Here is a 22,741-nt window from a genome sequence, read left to right as displayed (position 1 = left end):
TCGGATTATTAAAATTATATATATCCTGATTGCTATGCTAGTTGTTTTTGCCAGAACTGACCTATTTTTATCATTATTTATAAAGCATTACACATACACATTACATACAAGAACTGACTGAGGTAAAGAGGAACTGCTCACTATAGCTTGCTGTCAATTGACTTATTCTGTCTACAATATGGACATCAGATTTCAACAAAGCAAAAAAAAAATGCATCTGACTGCGCCTGGATACAACTGTTTAATATCACATGATGCAAATTAAGTGCTACACACTAAGAAAATATTTTCATAGAATAAAAGAGAAGGAAACGAACAAATTGATTAAATATACCTTGTTTGTTTGCACATGCATTTAAATAAATGGTTATGCAATAGCTGAACTAAAGTTACGGCATAGTGAGCTTGTTTTGAAACTCTGTTAAATTGTGTGTATTAGTAAAAAGGATATTGTATATTTTTTAAAAGAAAAAGTTTCCTCCCCATTGTTTGTGTATTCTCTTCTCTTTACTATACCCCTGTTTGTGCTATACAAATGAATAAATACATACAAAATAAATAATAGCCCTTATTTCTTCAAATAAATGTGTTTAGGACATGATGAAATACTCTGTATTTTTGCAGGTGTGTGTGACTGGGTTGATACACAACTTGGCAAAAGAATAATGCAGCTTCGAATCAGCAGAGCATGATTATTGCATGCCCTCAGCTGAGGTCCCCTCAGCACTCCAGAAAGAGTGATTACATGGCTGGCTTGCAATGCATTAAAAGATTTTGGCCTCATATAGCACTGAATAACACCCAATTTAAATTAATAGATGGAATAAAAAGAAGCAAATGTGTGACTGGTTCCTATGGATTACTGCACAACAACAAAATACAAATAACTGCATAACCTTTTTTACTGCACCAGTAAACAAACTACAGTATGTTTTGTAGTTGCAGTTAGAACTATGTTACTGCCTAACAGTCACAGTATTGCAATGAAAGCTGAGATCCTTTCAGTTAAATTGTATGTATTAGTTTTATTGTTTGTAATAATGGAAAGGATATTGTTTATTTTTTAAAAGAAACTTAGCTAACAACTGCTGCTCAACCACATCTGACTCTTTTGTTAATGGACTACAAATCACAGCATAATTTAATATTATCAAAGGTTAATGCACACTGGTAGCTGTAGTCCAACAACATCTGGCTTGTATTCCAAAAGCAAAATAGCACAATAAAACCTTTTCACAGAGCTACAGGGTAAGAGAGACCATTAAAATACAAAGTAATCCTCCAGTGCGAATCCCATCTGATCAGATCTCATTAACTTTAAAGAAAAAACAGCTATGATAGTAAATTTAAAATGGCATCTGGTATTATCTAAAAATACATGTAAAGGCTCCTTTCTAATGAGAAATAAATATATTAAAATTATATACAGTGGCTATTTAACTTTATTCAACCATTTTAATCGTCTTACAGGGCACATACAAAAAAGGCTCTAAGAGAGCCTCAGTCCACTTAAAAGCTTTATATGGGTATACCACCTGGCAAGTTTTTGTCAAAGCTCTTTCTCAAGTGATACCTGTATACTCAGAGTTCCACTGAACTGAGAAAATGGGATTTATATTCCTTACTATTTAGTATTTTGCATGGAATTTCAGTACTGCCATTAAGTACTGCTAGTGCTGTCATAATGTTTGGGCCCTTCTGGGCTAGCCAAATGATAAATGCAGTATTTTTTTCCATTTAAATAGGTCATATTGTAGCCATAATTACTTCTAGTTAGCAACTTTTTAATTTGCCTTCATTTTTTATTTTTATAGATGTTACTGTATTTTCCATTCTCTATCGGGTCACTGACACTGGCAGCCAAAAAACTATTGAGGCTACAATTTTATTTTTACTGCTACATTTTATTACTTATCTTTTTATTCAGGCCCTCTCCTACTCATCAGCCAATCTCTCATTCACCACTGCCTGGTCACTAGGGTATATTAACCCTAGCAAGCAGATAGCTGCTGAAATTCCAAACTAGAGCACTACCAAAAAATCTAAAGAATTAAAAAAAAAATGCAAAAAAAAGCGGACAGAAAGTTTGGCATGTAAGGATTCTAAAAAGTCTATAGAAATATAGTAAAAGTTATTCTCCCTAGTATAGACTAGGCTACATACATGTACCTGTACAAAATAACTGAAAAAGAAAATCATTGTTTATAAAACAGTGAAGGACTATACTGTGCATAATTAAACTATGTAACCCATAAATGACCAAGATAGTTTTATTATCTAACTTGATGTTTTCAGATCTATTGAAACAGAAAATGAAAGTTCAGGTAATACGCACCAGGTTTAACGTTTTTATACACAAAGTTCTGTAAGTTGTAACACTCTCCAGGAAGAACTCCTTTATCCATTGTAAGCATTGAGCAACAGAAAATAAAGTTTATTGTTTTTTCTTGAACCAGCACCTTTGCGTTATGGTCGCTATAAAAAACTGTTTAGCATAGTATTCACAAAAATTTTCTTTTCTTGACATCCTTTGTACCTTTATCTGCAGCTTTCTGAAGGGCTTCTTCAATCCTTAGTAATTCTCGCTGCTTCGTCTCCTGAATGCTTTTCTCTTCTTTCTGCGCATCATATTTTATGCCTGTAAATGCAGAACACTGCCTGTAATCAATAGTTCATGTTATAACCGGTATGTGTCTGTGCTAAGCAGAGAATAGATTTTTGAGAGACCCCCCTCTGTGTGGCCCCCCACCTGTCTGGCTGCTTTGATGGCTTACCTTTGTGTAAGCTTTAAATGGTATCAGTACTGAGACTAACTGCCCCCCTGCATGGTTCTCACCTCAGATTCAGGCTGTAATCCTCCTGTATTGTTTAAAAATGTAATCCCCTGTGTTGTTCACACCTTTTAATACCTGCATTGTTCAACCCCTGTAGTGTTCACACCTCAGACTCAGGCTGTAATCACCCCCATTGTTCCCCTGTTCACACCTCAGACATAGGTACTGTAGGTACCTATGTAGGTACTGCCTGGATTATGCTGCCTGTGTGGCACACACAGGGAGCATAGGGTAGGCAGAGCATGGCACACACAGGCAGCTAAGGGCAGGCAGAGTATGGCACACACAACCAGCATAGGGCAGGTAAAGTATGGCACACACAGGCAGCATAGGGCAGGTAGAGTATGGCACACACAGGAAGCATAGGGCAGGGAGGGTATGGCACACACAGGAAGGGTAGGGCAGGCAGAGCATGGCACACACAGGCAGCTAAGGGCAGGTAGAGTATGGCACACACAGGCAGCAACCTGTCAGAGGTTTGTTGTGGGAGTTAGCAGTTGGAAATAGCCATTAAATGGTCCCTAAGGTGTACTTAGGTGTACTGGGGGTTGCTGTGCTATCCACAGGGGAGGAGGAGGCATATGGAATTTAAGGGTATATCTTAATATGACATAACATAATTCTTTCACATATGAATGATGGTTGATATCCCCACAGTAAGGACCAAGCATTTGGGATTTTGCTTTGCTACCACCATTGTGATAAAATAGGTGTGGTTTGAAGTGGGTGTGGTTTCAAAAAGGGGAGTGGTCAAAACTGGCTTCCATTAGTGGCCCTCCACCATGTATGCTAGAGAAATTCCGGCCCTCGGCACCGCAGAAGTTGGACAGCACTGTCATAGAAAATTGTATGAACACGTGATAACAAAGGTTGAAACTGAGAAATGTAATTGTTTTAAAAAATATATATGCTTATTTTCAATTGAATGTCAGCAGCATGTTTTAAAAAATTGGGACACAGGCAAGAAAAGAGTGGAAAAGTTGTCTAATGTTGAAAAAACTAATCAATAATACATTCTGTGGAACATCTCACCAACATGTCAGTAATAAAAAATAAAAAGCTCCCAGAGAGTCTGGGTCTCTCAGAAGTAAAGATGGGGATGGGTACACCACTCTGTGAAACAATGCGCAAGCCAATATTGCAACAGTAAAAATTAAACAAAATATTGCAAAATATAATTGCAAATAATTTAGGGATTTCATAATCTACAGTACATAATATCATTAAAATAATCACAGAACCTGTAGAAACAATAATGGATGGCCATGATCTTTGGCCTTAAGGGGGAAATATATTAAAAACAGAAACGGTTCTGTAGTGAAAAATCACTGTTGCTTCGGAATATTTCCAAAAGCTATTGTAATTGAACACAAGTTTGTCACTGCATCCATAAATGCAAGTTAAAACTCTACCATGCAAAGAAGAAACCATACATAAACATGATCCAGAAAAACCAGCGCATTCTCTGGGCCCAAGCTCATTTAAGATAGAGTGAGGCAAAATGGATAACTATGTGGTCTGACAAATCAAAATTTGAAATTTGTTTTGAAAATCATGGACACCACACCTCCTGAGCTAAAGAGAAGGACCATCCACCTTGTTACCAGTGCACAGTTAAAAAGCAGGCAACTGCGAAGGTGTGGAGGTTCATTAGTGGACATGTCATGGGGTAGCTGGCACATTTGAGAGGGTGAACGATATATACAGGTTTTAGAGCAACACATGCAGTCATCCAAACAACATCTTCCCAGGGAAGGCCTCGCTTATTTCAGCAATACCAAATGGCATTCTAAACATATTATAACAGAATTGCTCTGTAGTCAGAGAGTTTGGGTGCTAAACTGGCCTGCCTGCACTTCAGACCACTGACCCATTAAAAACATTTGGTGAAAAATTTGGTGGAAAAAAAAAATACAAACGAGACCCCAAACTGTTGAGAGGCTCAAATCCTATATGAGCCATGAATGCGACAACATTTCAATTTTAAAACTGCAGCAATTGGTCTTTTTAGTTCCTAAATGTTTACATCAGAAGAGGTGATGCACCACAGTGGTAAAAATGCCCCTGTTCCAATTTTTTGAAACATGTTGCAGGCATCAAATTCAAAATAACAGATATATTTTTTTAGAGAACAACAAAACTTTGTACTATTTGCAATTAAATATAATCTTAAAAGGGATTTGCAAATTATTCTATTCTTTTTATTTACAATTTACCCTGTCTCCTAACTTTTTTGAAAACAGGGTTATATATTAGAGGAAGTGCTTTCCTCACTTCTGACATTGAGGGAAGACAAAACGTACTGTATTTTGTTTTTTTTAACCGGTAATAGCTAATAATAGGATAAACTAATAACCACAAAAACTAGTTTACTGGACTTTTCACTCTTATCCCCTAAGGATACTCCATAAAATACTATGCTGCATTCTCTTACCCTCGCCCATATTTACAAATATAAAATACTGGTAGCTAACAGGCGCAATTTGAAAAACATGTAATATATTGCAGAGTTGTTATGCTGGTAAGGACTAAAATAATAATGTATGATGCCCTAAGCACACTTAATGACTTTCCATCAATTTTCCATATTCAGATAACTTCCCAATCCAATCCTGCTTAATTTTCAGCAACTTCAGTACGATATATATTACTAAGTTCAGCATCACTTACTTGCACCAGGCACTACAAGTAGAAATAATCCTTCAAGTGTTGCAACAACAGCATCTCCGTACAAATTTTTCCAGGGGATTTTCAAAGTGAGTTTATCTGACAACACAAAAACAATATATTCTAAAATGATACAGAATTATTTGCAGACCCATACATTCAAGATGTCATCTATAACATATGTAAAATGTATTCATTTTCCCTATGTTCCTCATGAAAGGAAACCTAGTTTTAAGTAATTAGTGGTTTTAATGTTATTTGTAAATGTATCTAAACTGAAAACAATATTGGTTTTCTCTTTCTACTCTGGTTATGACCCATTTTTTTAACTGAATGGACAGGTTTTTTTATTTTTTTTCAGGAGTCAGAACCAAAAGTGCAGTGTATATAAAGAACCAGACAGATCAGTAATGTAACATAAGGCCTACGGCTCAAGTGCCAGATCTGTTCTGGTTTCTCCCCCATGCTGCTGGCAAAGTTTACAGTGTAGCATGGTAAGGTGGGCACTAATGCAGTCACAACCCCAGCACCAACATCCCCAAAGAAGTTCCACCCACGAGACATATACTGCTTCCTACAGCAATTACATTTACAAATAACACCTCACTCGCGACCGCCCTTGCCAGTCCCCCTCTAGAGGAAGCAGACCTAAGTCCCTCTACCCCTGGGGCCGCGAGGTCTACCTCTTTAGTTAAGCCAGTGCTTATACTTTGCTGACCAATTTAGTATATAAAACAGAAAATTACTATTTTCAAGACCCCTAGGCACACAGGATTGATGCCTGTCCAAGGGGACAGTGGCTTAAATCACATGTGAATATCTTTTTCATTAAAGGGGTAGGTCACCTTAAAGTTAAGTCTTAGTATTTTAAAAACTTCCTGTTCTCAGCAATTTTCCAACTGGTCTTTATTTTTTAATAGTTTTAATTATTTGTCTCTTTTGTCACTTTCCAGTTTTCAAACGTTAGCCACTGACCCGGGCATTTAAAGAACTATTGCTTGATAAAGCTACAATTTAATTGTTATTCTCTCTTCCTTATCTTTCTGTTTAAGGCCTCTCCTATTGATATAGCATATACAGGTTATATAATCCAATAATTGGACATAGCTTTACTCCCACACTTTTCTGTCCTTCCAGTTAGAGAATCTGCATTGTTTTCTGTTAGGTGATCTTTGAGGTGGTTCAAGACCAAAGATAATAGGGAAATATCTACATACACGTATTTAATATATATTTTGGGTCCTGTGGTTTTCTGGATAAGGAGTCTTTCAGTAATTGGGATCTCCATACATTAAGGGGCTGATTTACTAACCCACGAATCCGACCCGAATTGGAAAAGTTCCGACTTGAAAACGAACATTTTGCGATTTTTTCGTATGTTTTGCGATTTTTTCGGATTCTGTACGAATTTTTCGTTACCAATACGATTTTTGCGTAAAAACGCGAGTTTTTCGTATCCATTACGAAAGTTGCGTAAAAAGTTGCGCATTTTTCGTAGCGTTAAAACTTACGCGAAAAATGCGCAACTTTTCGCGTAAGTTTTAACGCTACGAAAAATGCGCAACTTTTTACGCAACTTTCGTAATGGATAGGAAAACTCGCGTTTTTACGCAAAAATCGTATTGGTAACGAAAAATTCGTAAAGAATCCGAAAAAATCGCAAAACATACGAAAAAATCGCAAAATACCGATCATTACGAAAAAAACGCAATCGGACTCCATTCGACCCGTTCGTGGGTAAGTAAATCAGCCCCTAAGTCTACTTAGAAATAATTTAAACAGTAATTAAACCAAGTAGAGTTGTTTTGGCTGCATTAAGGATAAAGTTAGTTAGTACAAGGTACTCTCTTGATATTACCGGAAATACTTGATTAAAATTGAGTCTATGGGAGATGGCCTTTCTGTAAATTGGACTTTCTGGATAACGAGCTTCCAGATAACAGGTCCCTGTATATATGTAAAATTCTTTGATAGGACACTATTATGGTTGGTTGAAGATATAATTTTCCTTTAATACATTTTTATAATAAAAGGAAATCTCAGGTTTATGAATGGAAACGGTCTGCTGAAAGGTAATTTCAAATTAGCAGAAGGTTATCTGTGTGTGTGTGCGAATACACAACCCTTTTTTTTTGTTGAGCAGAAGGTTCACTGACAATATGATTTATATACAGCGTCCAGTGAGGCTGCAACCAAGGAAACAGATTCATTCATTTCAAGGACAGAGTAGAAGCACTTATACAAATTATAACAATATCTGGCATTTTAATTTGATGATTTTATTATCAGGGTCAGTTAAGCAGGAGGAGTTAGGAGTCACTCTGTAACTTGCACTCAAAAGGTTTTTGTGCGACAAGGATCATTGGTAAATGCAATAGGACTGCACTTTTTTGGTGGTGTTCAACACCCTTGGTCATGAAAAACAAACCCTAAACTGTGGAGGTTTATTTCCGTCTAACTATTACTGCATATTTTCATGTTTTAGGGTTTGGAAGGTAAAATATACACTTATTCCGTATAAAATCAGAGGTAAGCAATCTGTGATGAGTTTTGGCATTTTGAGACAAAAAGTTTAGAATTTAGAGACAAAAAGTTTAGAATTTAGAGTTACCAGAGGCAGCTTTTTGCCACTTACTATCAATAATTTGTGGCTGATCAGTTTTTGAAAAGCATTATACCTGTTGAGAGATTTTTTAGGCCTAGAGTTTTGTTTGAAAGTAAAGCTGTAATGGCCCTCTCAACCTGCCTAATGAGACAGGGCTGTCTGGGAAAGCCTTCTCTGTTGATGAGAGGGTTGGTATAGTTATAGTATTGAAGAATTGGAGGAGCTGGGTGAGGTTATGATATGATACTTTAGTGGTATATAGTGGTATATAGCTGCTGGATCAATTAGAAACAGATTTATTAGATACTGAATACAATTAGGATGTAATTTAAGTTAGTTCTACATTTAGGTAAAAATGGGCATTTGGAGATCTAAAAAGCAGAAAAATTGCTTAAAGCAGAATGAAAGTTACAATCACAGGGGGATGGCGAAATATTACGTACCCCCCAGTCATTGTAATCACTTACCCGAAACCCCCGGCCAATGCCCCTGTTATGAGAAAACTGCACCACCCAGGGTGTATGCGACAAAGCGATCCTCTTCCTTCTTCACGCACAAGCACTGGAGTGAAAAGCTGAACTTTAACAAAAAAGCCGTCAAAAAAAAAGGAAGGAAGAGGATCGCTCACCTGCATTACCCCTGGAGCACCAGACAGGGGTTTCAGGTAATCGATTACAATCACTGGGGGTAGCCTAACCTTTTGGCACTTTCCAATGAATTAGCCTCCTCCTGTACAAAAAACTGTACAATAGTGTTGGAATATTCGTGCTTGGTAACACAACCCATTTCCCAACCCACCACTATTTACCTTTATTACATAAATCAAATATGTATACGACATGTTAACCAAATGCAACATTATGTTTTATTATCTTAACCTGTTAAAGGACATGTAAAGAGGGGCACCCTCCAGTAAAATAGATCAGTTTTTTCCCCAAGGCTGCTGCTTCTGAGAACTGCATTGGTCTGCAAAAAAAACTGTAAGCAATGTTCCTAACATTCCTAACATTTTGGCACCTGCCCAGTGAAATAAACTTTACATGTTCTTCAAAAAAGCATACGGGTATGGGACCTATTATCCAGAATGCTCGGGACCTTGGGTTTTCTGGATAAGGGATCTTTCTGTAATTTGAATCTGCATACCTTACGTCTGCTAAAAAATTATTTAAATATTGAATAAACCCAATAGGATTGTTTTGCCTCCAATAAGGATTGATGACATCTTATTTGGGATCAAGTACAAGGCACTGTTTTATAATTACAGAGAAAAAGGGAATCATTTTCAAAAATTAGAATTATTTGCATATAATGGGGTTTATGGGAGAAAGCCTTTCCGTAATTCGGGACTTTCTGGATAACAGGTTTCCAGATAATGGATCCCATACTTGTACCTATAATTTAACATTTGGACATCCCCAGCATTTATACCTTTCCTTCTTTAAAGGGGTGGTTCAAGTTTAAATTAACTTTTAGTACGTTATAGAATGGTCAATTCTAAGTAACTGGTCTTCATTTTTTATTTCGTATAGTTTGAATTATTTGCCACCTTCTTCAAACTTTGCAGATTTCAAATGAGGGTCACTGACCCCAGCAGCCAAAAACTATTCTTCTGTGAGGCTAAAGTGTTATTGTTACTTTTTGTAACTTTCTTGTCTATTAAGGCCCTCTCCTATTCATATACCAGTCTGCATCCAAACCACTCCCTGGATACTAAGGTAAATTGCAACACAGCAACTAAATAGCTGCTGAAACTCCAAACTGGAGAGCTGAACTGAACATGAAATTACTAAAAAATTACAAATAAAAAAATAAAGGCCAAATATAAATTGTCTCAGAAAATCACTCTCTACATCATACTAAAAGTTAACCCAAAGGGGAACAACCCATTTAAAAGTCCATCCTTTGAACCTATAAAGTTTATAAAGACTGGTAACTTACCAATCTGTCCAGCCTTCACTTTAAAAGGCACATTCAGCTCACTCTGTGAAGGAAACAAGTAGATATTACAAATCAATATCAGAAATAGAGTAAAATATCAACATTTAACCTTTTAAAAATGAATGTAACCATAGTGCCAGTTATAAGTATTCATACAGAGTTGTATATGTAGTACATATTCAGGTACAGGATCTATTATCTGGTATGATTATGACCTGGAACAATAACACTGTATATATCTTTTGTCATTGTCCATTCTAAAAAGCAGATTAAAAAATAAATACATTTTTTGTTTACCAAAATGTTTAGCTTGATACACAAGGTAAATAAACCCAATTCCCATGGCAGGAACACACATTTTTATAAAAGTATGTCAGTCACAGTTAGGCACTCACCAAAGCATTTTCTTTAATCCTGAGATTTTCCAGTGCAACATTTCCTTAAGAAGAGAACAAGGAAGGAATAAAAATAGCAAAATAATGTTCAGCTTCTTTCAACAAAAATCCACTGTTTCATTTGTCAACAAGAGTACATAAAATTATATATATATATATTTTTTTTTTTTTTTTCTTCTTCTAAACCATAGCTTAGATAGAGCTAAATCTAAAATATGTTAAAATATGTCTGGTACATACATGAGGTGAAATAAAAATGCAACCAAAATTATATAAAAAACATATAAAGTCAAGTGAGTCCGTGTGACCATCATCCTGATTAATGTTATACAAACTCTAAGAACAAGGTCGCCAAATAACCAAAGAGGCAACAGGCTTCCTTTATTATTGCTGGGCAATGTGCAAATGCACACCGTTTTTCTTGCACATATCGCCCATCAGACTTCCATGCTTTATCTATACCCACACAGCTCTTAAACTGAAGCAAGAGAATTGTGGTTGTCTTCTGTATGCATCACTGCATATCTATAAGCATTAGGAGTGGAACATAGGGGGCCTCTTCCACACCTCCCATAGCTTTTGCACCATTCAGAAGAACAAAAGAAAAGGGAATGAGAGCACCAGCATCAATCAGAAGAACAAACTAGAGAGCTTTAGTGGGTGCCAGGTGCTATGGAGCTCTGTACATACTAAACGCCTACAGCAGCCATTAATCACAGGGCTGCCCTTTGCCTGACAATGCTGTGTGTGCACCTTGCTCCAGATATTTAATCTGGTGCAAGGTACAGAGCGTGGCCATTGCCCCAGACAAAAGCACCCTATGTATGGGCACTAAGGTATATAAATCTGCACCTTGGACTTAGTACAGTGCAATAATATATAATCCCTTATATCAGTGTTTTTCAACCTTTTTTGGGCAAAGGCACACTTGTTTCATGAAAAAAATCACGAGGCACACCACCATTAGAAAATGTTAAAAAATTTAACTCTGTGCCCAGCAGCAGTGCCCCCCTAGTACATTGGTGCCCAGCAGCAGTGCCCCCCTAGTACATTGGTGCCAAGAGCAGTGCCCCCCTAGTACATTGGTGCCCAGCAGCAGTGCCCCCCAGTACATTGGTGCCAAGAGCAGTGCCCCCTAGTACATTGGTGCCCAGCAGCAGTGCCCCCCTAGTACATTGGTGCAAAGAGCAGTGCCCCCCTAGTACATTGGTGCCCTGCCTACGGCACACCAGGCAACATCTCGCGGCACACTAGTGTGCCGTGGAACAGTGGTTGAAAAATGCTGCCTTATATTACTATTTTGAGAACAAACTAGAGAGTTCCAGTGGGTTTTAGATGCTAGGGAGCTCTGTACATACTGCATGCCTAAAGCAGCCATTAATCACAGGGCTGCCCTTTGCCTGATAATGCTGTGTTCTGCAACCTGCTGCAGATAATCTGCTTAATCTGGTGCAGGATACAGAATGTGGCCATTGCCCCAAACAAAAGCGCTCTTTGCATGGGCACTAAGGTGTACAGGTTTGCACCTCTTTAGTGTTTTTGAACTTGGGTCTGGTGCAATAATATATAATCCCTTATATTACTATTTGAAGACAGCCCATAGATTTGGAAAGGCAATTACACTGCCACGGTTGTTAGAATAAGCATGCCTAAACAATACTAATTAATACTAACATAGTCTTGCAAAATTAACCTCATTTCTGATTGCCAATTCCTTTGAACCAACAACCAAAATATTTTTCTAATCACTGTGGGGTCATTTTCAATTTCCTTGTACTTTAGGTTCAACACTACTGTAATTCTTAATACCCTTATATCTTATAGGGTACATCATTTCTTATATAAATATGTAACATAAAAGTTGATGTGTTGATGTTGATTTTTTTATGTAAAGGGATATTGTCATCATTTTTGTGGTACTTTTTATTTCTAAATGACACCGTTTACATAGCAATTAATTCACTCCACCATTTAAAATTTTAATTGTGAACCAACAAATGTATTTTTTAGTTGTAATATTGGTGTGTAGGATCTCAGTTCATTGTGCCTGACTCTTAGCTTTCAGAAGGAGCCAGCATTACACATTAGAACTGCTATCAGATAACCTATTGTTTCTCCTACTCCCATGTTACTGGAGGAGTCCCAAGCCGGACTTGGATTTCTCACTATTGAATGCTATTCTAATATCTTCTGGGAGCTGCTATCTTGCTCCCTTCCCAAGTGTGACTGAAGTTTATCAGAGCAAAGGTCACATGGCTGTGGCACCCTAGGAAATGAAGAATATGGCTAGCCCCATGTGAATTATCACAATTAAATATAAAAAAAATCAATGCAGGATTCTGCTGGAGAAGCTCTATTTACTGATGCTTTTTTTCCCATGACAGTATTCCTGTAAAGTTTCTTACCGTACATTTATAGTACAGTTGAGGAAAGGTAATAATATTGCATTTGAAAATGCTAGGTACCCTTTCTGCACTGCTGGTTCTGAATGTGAGTCATGTAAAACCATGTGCAGGATTCTGCTGCCCTCAAACCAGGACTCCAACTTTAACCTTAAAGAATAAGTAAACCTTTTTTTTTTTCTATGAGTAAAATTACTCATAAGGTGTTCTTATATACCCTACTATACCCATTTACTACAATACATTCCCAGGTATGCTAAAGAGAACATAAGTATGTTGCACAAATATCTGTCCAATATTTGCCACCTTGTTGGAAACAATAACGGATCTATAGTAGGAACGACTTTCTAGAGACATGTCTAAGGCTTACATAGTTACATAGTTAATGTTAGTTGATTAAAAAAGTCAATCAAGTCCAACCCTTCCAAAGCTTTTTTGTGAAGAGTCTATAAATATTACAAAATAGCCAAATAGGATAAAGTAAAAAAACTAAAGAAAAATTCAAACAAAAGTTCAAACATGCAGACTCAGTCCCCTAGTGACCAAAAGAGGGAAACAATACAATTTAAAGAGTAAGTCCGCAAAATTTTAAAAAAGTTAAATATAAACATCTTTAATATAATCCATTAAAACAAACCCCTTGTTTAAAGCCTGACGCGCTTCATGCTAATCCAGCACTTAATCATAGGCTCTAGATATAGCCTATGATTAAGTGCTGGATTAGCATGAAACGCGTCAGGCTTTGTACATGGGGTTTGTTTTAATGGATTATAAAAAAGATGCTTATTTTTAACTTTTTTGAATTTTGCATACTTACTCTTTAAATTGTAAGAGTCTATAAATCTTCTTCCTGTAGCATAACTTGCGGCAGACTTAACTGGATACTGTTTCAATGCTGATACAATACACTGACCCACAATAGTCCCCTTTTTACCAGTGGCTGCCATGAATTTACAAGTCAGCCAGCTTGTCATTCGGTGACAAATAAGCCCACCAACTAGAAAAAGAACACCTCCAAAGGTTTCCATGTTTCAAAGCACTCGCATTTTGTGCTTGCATTCAGGGCTGCCATCAGTGGGGGACAGGGACGACAGCTGTCCCAGGCCAGTTGGTTTTTGGGTCTTTAGGGGGGGCTGTGCTGCATTTACTAGGATTAGCTGGGTCCCCCTGCTGTCAGTGAGCTGCAGACTTTAGAAGGAAAGGCTGGGGCTTAGGTGCCTACAATTTTTTCCCCCCACACTTTCCATACTGCTCATTTTACAGTAAGTTCTAGTAAAGCCACATGAGGATTGGATGGGTTGAAGGAGAAGTTCAAACTTCAGCCATCCAATCCCTGTGCAACTCTACTGGGACTAAAACCTTTGTGACAAAAGCAGCAGCACAAAAACATGTGAAGGGGAAATAACATGCAGGCACCAGAGCTTCTACCCTCTCATCCCAAATCTGTAGCTCACTGACAGTAGGGGGGGGGGGGCACCGGGGTGTCCCAGTCACGAGATCCTATTCCAACATTAAACCCCCAACCCCCACAATACAAACACATTTCCTGTGGGCCTGGGCATAAGTGCAGCACTGCAGGGCTCCCCTAAGTGATGAGAAAGAGTTACAGCATTTTAAAGGGGAAGTAAAGCAAAAAAAAGTAAAAGCCTTATTGGTCCCAGGTTCTCCATTAAGAACACTATTTCTAATATACATTTTTTTTTTAAAAAACCCATACCATTTTAATAAAAAATGCAATACTCCCCCCTTAATTCCATTAAATCAGATTACTGATCACACTAATCCTTAGGACTTGTGCTGATGAGGGTTCTATCATGTGCTCCCCTGCAGTGGAATTCAGGAGAACGCCAACCCAAAGGAGTGCAGAATAGAACACTCGTCAGTATGAGCCCTTGGGCAGCCGCTGGCTGCCATACAGTGAAATGATTGGCGCAGCAGCACAAGGGGTTGTTTCATGCCTTTGCTTCTCACTAAATCGAACCTTGCTTTTTCGATGTCCAGAACTTGGGTAACAATGATGGTTTTGAAGTAATTCAGCCAGCACATCTAAAGATTTGGCCGATCAGTTACCAGAGCTAGTGGAGTGAAGGGGCGAATTGCAGAAAAAAAAGACATTTTTATAAAAGCAGGATGAATAAATGTATATTTTAAATAGGTTTGTTTTAATGAAGAACTTGGACAATTAAGGCCCCGGTTTTGGGTTTTATGAACTGGGCTCCTGGGGGTTTTTGATGACAGTCCTTTTTGTTCCACTTTATTGTAGTTAACAGACCCTACAACAATGTGGCCAAATACTTAGGATACATGGAGGGAGAAGTTAGAGGTGGGCTTGTTGTATGACACGTATCTATGCAAGCATGCTAACAGCACTGTAGGAAAACACACAGCACACTTTTTATTAAGGGGGGGCAGTGATATAATGGTCTTATCTTTCCGTCTCCCCATTTCAAAATTGTCTCTATCATTGTGGGTAATAAATGTACTATATATATATATATATATATATATATATATATATATATATATATATATATATATATATATATATATATATACACACACACACACACACACACATACATATATATATATATATATATATTATATATATATATACATGTATGTATAATATATATATATATATATATATATATATATATATATATATATATATAAATAAATGTGGATGAAATATAATGGCAGCTACACACAATTCAAAATAAAAAAACATGTGTTGTTTGCCTTCCCTTAGAGAAGAACATGTTGCTTTAAATGTATAAATGCTGTGTCAGAATAGCTGCTATCTTATCTAGGTGTGCAAATCCTACCACCCCACTTTGTGGTGCTCAAAAGTGCCCACAAATAAACCAATAAGCAGGGTGTACTGTACTGTACGCTTTAGCAGTAGTGAACATCATTTAAGCCAAAACCCACCATTAATTCCCATACTAGCACTGGCAGAATGAGGTTTCTGCAATGGTATAATGAATGGAGGGAAATGAAAATACACATTGTTGCAAGGAGCACACACATTTTATGTCCAAGTAAAGAGCAGGATTGTTGTTTTATGACGTTAATAAAATAACTAACAGAGGTTTGCTCTGTGTGCCAGGCCTAAAGGAGGTTTCACATTAAGAAAATATGGTTCTTTGCAAGAAACAACAAAGTAAGCACATCAAAAAGAGAAATGATCTTACCCCCCCAAATCCCCAGCTTCAGCTGGGACCTATCCAGGTTTTCCACATAATCCCCCAGGAACCTGTTAAGGAGATCTGCTACCACAGATTCCAGCATGATAGCTGCGAACCAGGAAGTGTGTATGTTTCTGTTTAACAAGGAGGCCGGGCTATGGGCGTCCACAGACAGGGACTAAGGGAGGACACTTCTAGACTTGCACTTCATAATAATGGATATTCGCTTTCCATATATTTATATTTTTTGTTTTGTTCTTTTTTTATATCAGCACACATCTTTAGATTACCATTAAAAACCTGAAACAATTTTAGACAAGGCTTACATCCTGCAGTTAACACCCCTTCAAAAATGGACCATCCCAGAGTGATTCTGTGTAAGCTGTGTGCTGCCTACTCTTCAGCTCAAGCAGTCAGATCTTATCTCCGCCCCTTCTCTCTATAAGAAGCTTGCTTCTCAACTGTGTAGCGGCTTCTTTCCCAGGGTAGATGAGTGCGAGGATGTGTTAAAGGGTAACTGTGTGTAAGAGGATCTGACAAACTATGTATGTAAGTCATATACATAGTATAAGAGAATTTATAGTATATTTATATATAGCTCGCTATGTAAGTACATATCACATTATTAAATGCAGAGCTTTCAACCCCCACTATTTTTTCTGGAGTTACCCTATTTTGGTGGCTCTTCCCAGGTCTCTCCCCCCCCCCCATCATTCTCCCAATTTTTCTGAAATTTTCCGAAGCCCTGCGGTGAATTGTGGGCGCGTATGCGCAGTGAGCACTTGGTGACATCATTTGAAGCATTTGTCACTTCAAGGTATTGCAAAAAATGTTGTTTGCGGGGAGTGGTATGTGCTGCACAATCCCCCAATCAAAGACTACCGAAGTCTGACAGCGCTGTAAATGGCACCTGTCACCCTGAAATTGTTTGCCCTACCAGATACGTGGGATAATGCATTATACATTATATATTGGTGGCACCGCAAAAAAGGTGTAAAGTGAGGGAAAACTTAAAACCACAGTATGCCACCTCAAAATGAACCTAACAAAATCTGAACTAATGATCTTTCCGCCTAAGCCTAGTCCTACCCCCCCCCCCCCTTTTACTATATCCATCGATGGCATGCTCATCAACCCATCGTTTGGGGGTGATCTTTGACTCCTGTCTCTCCTTCGTGACCATATCAACACCACTGTCAAAATCTGTCACTTTTTCTTAAGCAATATTGCCAAAGTCCATCCCTTTCTACTGCAACAGCTAGGCTGCTCATGCATGCTCTCATTCTATCCCAACTTGACTACTGTAACCTTCTACTAACTGTCCTTCCTAACTCCCATCTCTCCCCCCTACAGTCTGTATTAAATACTGCTGCCAGAATTCTCCTCCTCTCATGCAGGAGAGTTCAGGCCCTTCCACTGCTAAAGTCCTTATCGTGGCTTCCCATTAAACAAAGAATATCTTACAAACTCCTTCTCTTAACCTTCAAAGCTCTCTATTCCTCTTCTCCTCACTACATCTCTACTCTTGTGTCTCCGTACGTTCCTGGCCGACTCCTCCGTTCCTCACAGAGTAACCGCCTGGTTGCACCCCCCACTACTACTGCTGTTTCCTGTCTTAAACCTTTTTGCCTTACTGCTCCTTAGATTTAGAATGCCATCCCTTAATTCCTTCAGAGTGAATCCTCCCTCAGTTTCTTCAAAACTAAACTCAAAGGCTACCTCTTGGAGCATTCGCACAGTACCTGATCTGGGAACTAGCACTTATATTGCAAGGTCACCCTACAGCACTGTGACCTACAGCACTTATATTTGCCTATTTGTGTCTGTAAGTTACCCTCCCATATAGATTGTAAGCTCTATGGGGCAGGGACCTCCATCCTCTTGTCTCTTTGAGTCTTAACTTATTGCAACTGTACCTGTATATATTTGTATTTATTGTTATACTATGTATCTATTATTTTAATAACCCCCTGTTTGTATTAATCTATTTTACTGTACAGCGATTTGTACATAAGTAGAGCTTTATAAATAAAGATATACATACATGTAAACTGTTGCACTGTATTTGGATGACTATTACCTTTTAACCCTTTGCCTTTCCTCCAATAAACTTTTCTTGCAAGTTGACAGCTGGAGGCTGTTGACAGACAAAGAAATAAAGAACATTTGTTGTGCACTTCCTCTTCCTGCTATTGGTACTTTAAAAACCTGCTTAGTAATCAGTTTGTCAACTCCCAGTCCGCATCAGCATTTTTATTTCACTTGAATGCAAGGCACTGCTTTGGTAATGCACCCTTATAGTCAGGGGAGTAACTACTGGGGCACAGGGGGTGCACCTGGGCCTGCTTCAGGGTCCAGGAGTCCAGGAGGTCCTAGTTATGTTATTGCTTCTAGTTGCAGACTGACAGGTTAGAGAGCTGCAAAGGAGGAACTTAAGTTCTGGCTATTATGTTAGATATCCAATCACTCCAGCCTTATGGATTACATTTTTGGCTAACTATATTAAAACTGTTTTTTATTTTCCGCAGACTATTTTCCCAATTGTATTTTTATACTGAACTGTTCCTTTCAGCTGCTGCTGGGGATTACTGGGAAAAAATTTTGGTACGTCTAAAAAATTCCGAACTAAGTTTATTTTATATGCAATCAGTGCTGCCCTGCAACATGTATTTATTTGACGTGCCCCTGAATTTTCAAGTGATCTGGTCATCCTATCCCACAGAGACAGGACTTTTACTTTTACTTTAAAGGATGGCCAACAGAAATTTTCCAACACAGCTGATAATCATTGACCCACTAGGATTGTAGGATTATCACTGGCATAGCCCTACAACTGTCCATACATATCTAGACAGCATGATCAAATTTGGCCAAGTTGCCTAGCCAAATTTGGTCATATAGAGCCAGGTTTAAGATGGAGAAGTGCATGGAGCAAGAAGGCAGTTGCCCTTGAAATGTGAGCATGCTGTTTCACTAAGCCTCAAGTAAACCTTACTTTATGGTCCCTGCAAGCAAATATAAATAAACCTTCCCTTCCCAACTGCAGCCTGTTAGGCCATGGGCAAACAGAGCATTTGTTCCGCTTCTCTCAGCCCGCTTATTTTTTGCAGGCTGAGAGAAGCGGATCCGCTCCATTCCACAGCACTAAAAAGTACAGCTTCCGTCTGAGTGCAGGCATATGGAGTGGCCAGTGGTATTCCTGGGGCTGCTGCCGCCTAAACCACCCCCACCTGCCCTGTGCTTACCTCTTCCACATCGAAAGGGATCCTGGGGGCCGCATCGCTAGTCCAAAGTGCGCTATTTCACTTTCTACACTAGAAGAGCCGAACTTCCATTACAAAAAATAGAAATTTGGCTCTTAAATTTACCAGAGGCGACTTTTCGCCAACCCTGGTAACTATCTGCCTGCTTTCGTGGTTTTCAGGCTGACCTCTACTCCAATCCGTATACTTTGCATTCAGGCAGAAATTGTACATTTCAGTGCAGTGAAGCTGTGGAAGGGAGCAGATCTGATTCTCTCTTCCTGCATAAAAAATGCAATTAATAAAAGTTGGAGGTGCACACTCAAATCAAACAATAAGAATCAGCCCATAGAACCATCCCAAATACATGTTTTTATTACAGCAAAAGATACATAGCATACAATTACCAAGGCATTTTATCCATAATGGTCTTCATTGTGGCAAAAAGTTACAAAAGAAGTGGCAGAAAGAACCATTATCAGACAAAGTGCGCATATCATTTGTTTCTGTAAAAAAATGGTGTCCATGGAAGCAATTGTGTTCCATCTTGGGCGTAGACATGCACACTAGACCCCCTAATGAAGATAGAGAAAGTTGAAATGCGTTGGGAATTTGTCATGTCTCACATGGGGAGATGCTGTGGAGAGGCACAGGGGCTTGGTATCAGGCAGGAACTAAGGAAACAGGAACCAGATGGGATCTCAAGATCTAGGATACACAAACTCAGGATGGCAAGATCATTGCCAACAGCTGAATGACCAAGCACAGAGCAAGGTCAGGGGGCAGGCTTATAAAGGAAAGATTAGCAACACATAGGGCTAATGAGGTAGGCAGAAGAAAGGAAGCAGAAAGCAGGAATACAAAAAGTACAGAGGAAACCAAACAGAACTTGTACTAACAGCCTACAGTGGCTCAGTTGGGTAATGCACCAGTAGCAATCAGTCCTGGGATTGAATGCAGACAGGTCCTACCAGCATTTTTTGCAGTGTATCTTGCAATAATAAAAACTTTTCTACTTTTTTCATTTTGGTTTTGATTGTGCTATCTCTTTTGATGTTTTTATGCAGAAAAAAATGCAGGCTGAATGCAGTGGAGCCAAAACCAACACTCCATCCGCGCATGACCTTATACTGGTTGGGCAGGTAACAAGATAACAGCTCTGAAAGATTCAGCTCCCTGAACTGATTGGAGCTCCATGTTTTTCACTCCCCAGACAATAGAGTACCAGAAAATACCTATGAATTGCTCTGCGTAAATTGCTGCAGGTAATACTGATGCAAAATGAGGAAAAATGCAGGGAACATTTTCATGTCATTATGCAGGGTCAGTTGTTTAACCGGTTCTGTCTGCTTGTCAGGGATTCTGATAATATGAAATGCCCTGTAACTGATACTCATGAAGAGGTATTAACTGCTCCATGCTCACTATTCAAGGTGCTTTTAATTTAATATTATCAGAAGTGGTAACTGCTGGCAGACAAACTGCTGTCTGTCCCATAGCCCAAATGAAAACTGCTTAATACTGCTAGTAAAATGTCTTAATGTGCATTGGGATGGAAAACACCTTTGCTTACTGCATCAGGCAGTTTCAATTTACTTCAGTAGTAAGTGGCATGGGTGGTTTTGTTACTCTGCCACCTAAAATACACTGTTGAAAAAATGTGCCATATTCCATTAGCTTCAGACTCTCTGTATTAGCTTGTACAGGTATGGGACCAGTTATCCAGAAGGATCGAGACCAACGGTTTTCTGGATGAGGGATCTTTCCGTAATTTTGAACAGTTATGATCAAATACAAGATACTGTTTTATTATTACAAAGAAAAGGAAAATCAATCTTAAAAATTTAATAGGAGATGACCTTCCTGTAATAGGGGAGAGTAGATGAACCCAGGAAATCTTCTCTACCAGGGGCGACTAATCTCTTGAAATGCTTTTTGCAGTGTTACTTGACAAAGGGCCATGTAGGGCTCAAAACATGTAGTGTGACAATAAATTCACTTTATCAGCTAGTCTGTTGGCTTCATAATTTCTTTGGTCAGTAGTTTATTTCTACATCAGCTATAAAATTCACATAATTTCTTCCAGAATATTTAGCAACCTGTTGTTTCCAGCAGCATAAACAACTAGGGGCTATCCTGTTATTTTTTCCTTCTTTAGTACAGTATGAGAAGAAACCAGTTAAGAAACCAGTCTTGGGTTGGTTTTGTTTGTTTCACATTAAAAATAAGATTTTCCAGGATATTCGACTGCCTAAGGGCTGTGACACACGGGGAGATGCGTCGCCGTACAACAAATCTTCCTTGTCACGGGCGAGTAATCTCCTTGAAATGCTATCCCACCAGCTAGAATGTAAATCGGCAGTGGGATGGCATGCACGGCAGCGAAGTTGCCAAAGTTTCCTCTCAAGGCAATTTAGGTGAATCATGCCGCCGCGTATGCCATCCCACAGATTTACATTCTAGTCGGTGGGATAGCATTTCGGGGAGATTAGTGGCCTGCGACAAGGAAGATTTGTCACGCTGCGACTAATCTCCCCTTGTGTCACAGCCCTAAGGCTTCAACAACATGGATAATAGGTGCTCTCTAGTTATCTCTGAGCTACAATACCAAGCATTCTCAGTAAACTGATCATTTACAGTTCATTCTGGGTGTGATAGTGTAGATGCAGCTGGCAAGGTATATTGGCAAATTGTCTTCTTTGCTTTTCGGTTATATTTGTGGGTTTTTATATCAGTGGAATAAAACTTACATTTATCAGTTTTATCCTAGAAAAACCTACCTACATGCTAGCTTATCATTTGTGTAGCACATACAAGGGGCATGGCAAAAAAGAAATTGGTACTGTCAGCTTGTGTTCATGGGTGGGGGGTCTCCAAAGTTTCTGATGGCTGTCCAGAACAAGATATAAACTATAAAATGTGTCCTGTTCTTTTCTGATTTCCCTGACTTGTCTGGTGCTTATCTAGTGTATGCCCTGAGCAGTACTGCTATATCCTCATGGTGTTAAGTCAATTCCCCTTCCCCCTATACATGGTTGTTAGGGTGACAAATTAAGCCACTGTGGTGAGCAAAGTACAAGTCCTGCTTCCTGTGAATACAATTTCTTTTAAGTTGCTGTAATGGGTAGCAACAAATTGAGACCCGGGCTACCATAAAGCTATAGTGCTTGAGATCTATTCTTGTAATTTTTTTGTTTCCTGCTTTGAATACACTGTTCTAATTCTATGTGGCAATTATTTAAGTTTGCGCAATTCTGTTCAGAGGCACAAAAGCTATAAGGAAACAGTATTTCTACATCTGCCTATTTAGCTGTAAATGCCATCTCTTAGTTTCAGCCATAAATAATAGGTGCTACAATAATAAAGTCAACCACCCTTATAAAACAACTGAAAATTCCAAAATTACCAGATACTGGGTATTAAAGGAGATTACAGAGAGAACACCAATACATTAGTAAATAAGCAAC

At 38.6% G+C, this 22,741-nt stretch overlaps 1 protein-coding gene across 6 annotated transcripts in view; it reads right to left on the bottom strand.

The window, feature by feature from the left end:
* vps13c (vacuolar protein sorting 13 homolog C) overlaps positions 1-16,168 on the bottom strand; it is a 119,168-nt gene extending 103,000 nt beyond the window's left edge. For 2 of the 6 annotated variants that reach the window (XM_031899120.1, XM_031899123.1), the window contains exons 1-6: positions 16,039-16,168; positions 10,440-10,483; positions 10,045-10,087; positions 5,505-5,600; positions 2,537-2,638; positions 2,336-2,395 (exon numbers count right to left, since the gene is read on the bottom strand). In XM_031899120.1, the coding sequence (XP_031754980.1) occupies positions 2,336-2,395; positions 2,537-2,638; positions 5,505-5,600; positions 10,045-10,087; positions 10,440-10,483; positions 16,039-16,135 (442 nt within the window). In that variant the 5' untranslated portion in view covers positions 16,136-16,168. The remainder of the gene's footprint in view (positions 1-2,335; positions 2,396-2,536; positions 2,639-5,504; positions 5,601-10,044; positions 10,088-10,439; positions 10,484-16,038) is intronic. The other 4 variants (XM_031899119.1, XM_031899121.1, XM_031899122.1 and 1 more) reach the window with 2 other exon arrangements.
* Positions 16,169-22,741: the final 6,573 nt, after the last annotated feature.

The sequence above is a fragment of the Xenopus tropicalis genome, chromosome 3 (genome assembly GCF_000004195.4).
Source record: "Xenopus tropicalis strain Nigerian chromosome 3, UCB_Xtro_10.0, whole genome shotgun sequence".
NCBI lineage: Eukaryota > Metazoa > Chordata > Amphibia > Anura > Pipidae > Xenopus > Xenopus tropicalis.
The sequence above is the reverse complement of the archived record's forward strand: the minus strand, read 5'-3'. Positions and strand labels throughout refer to the sequence as shown.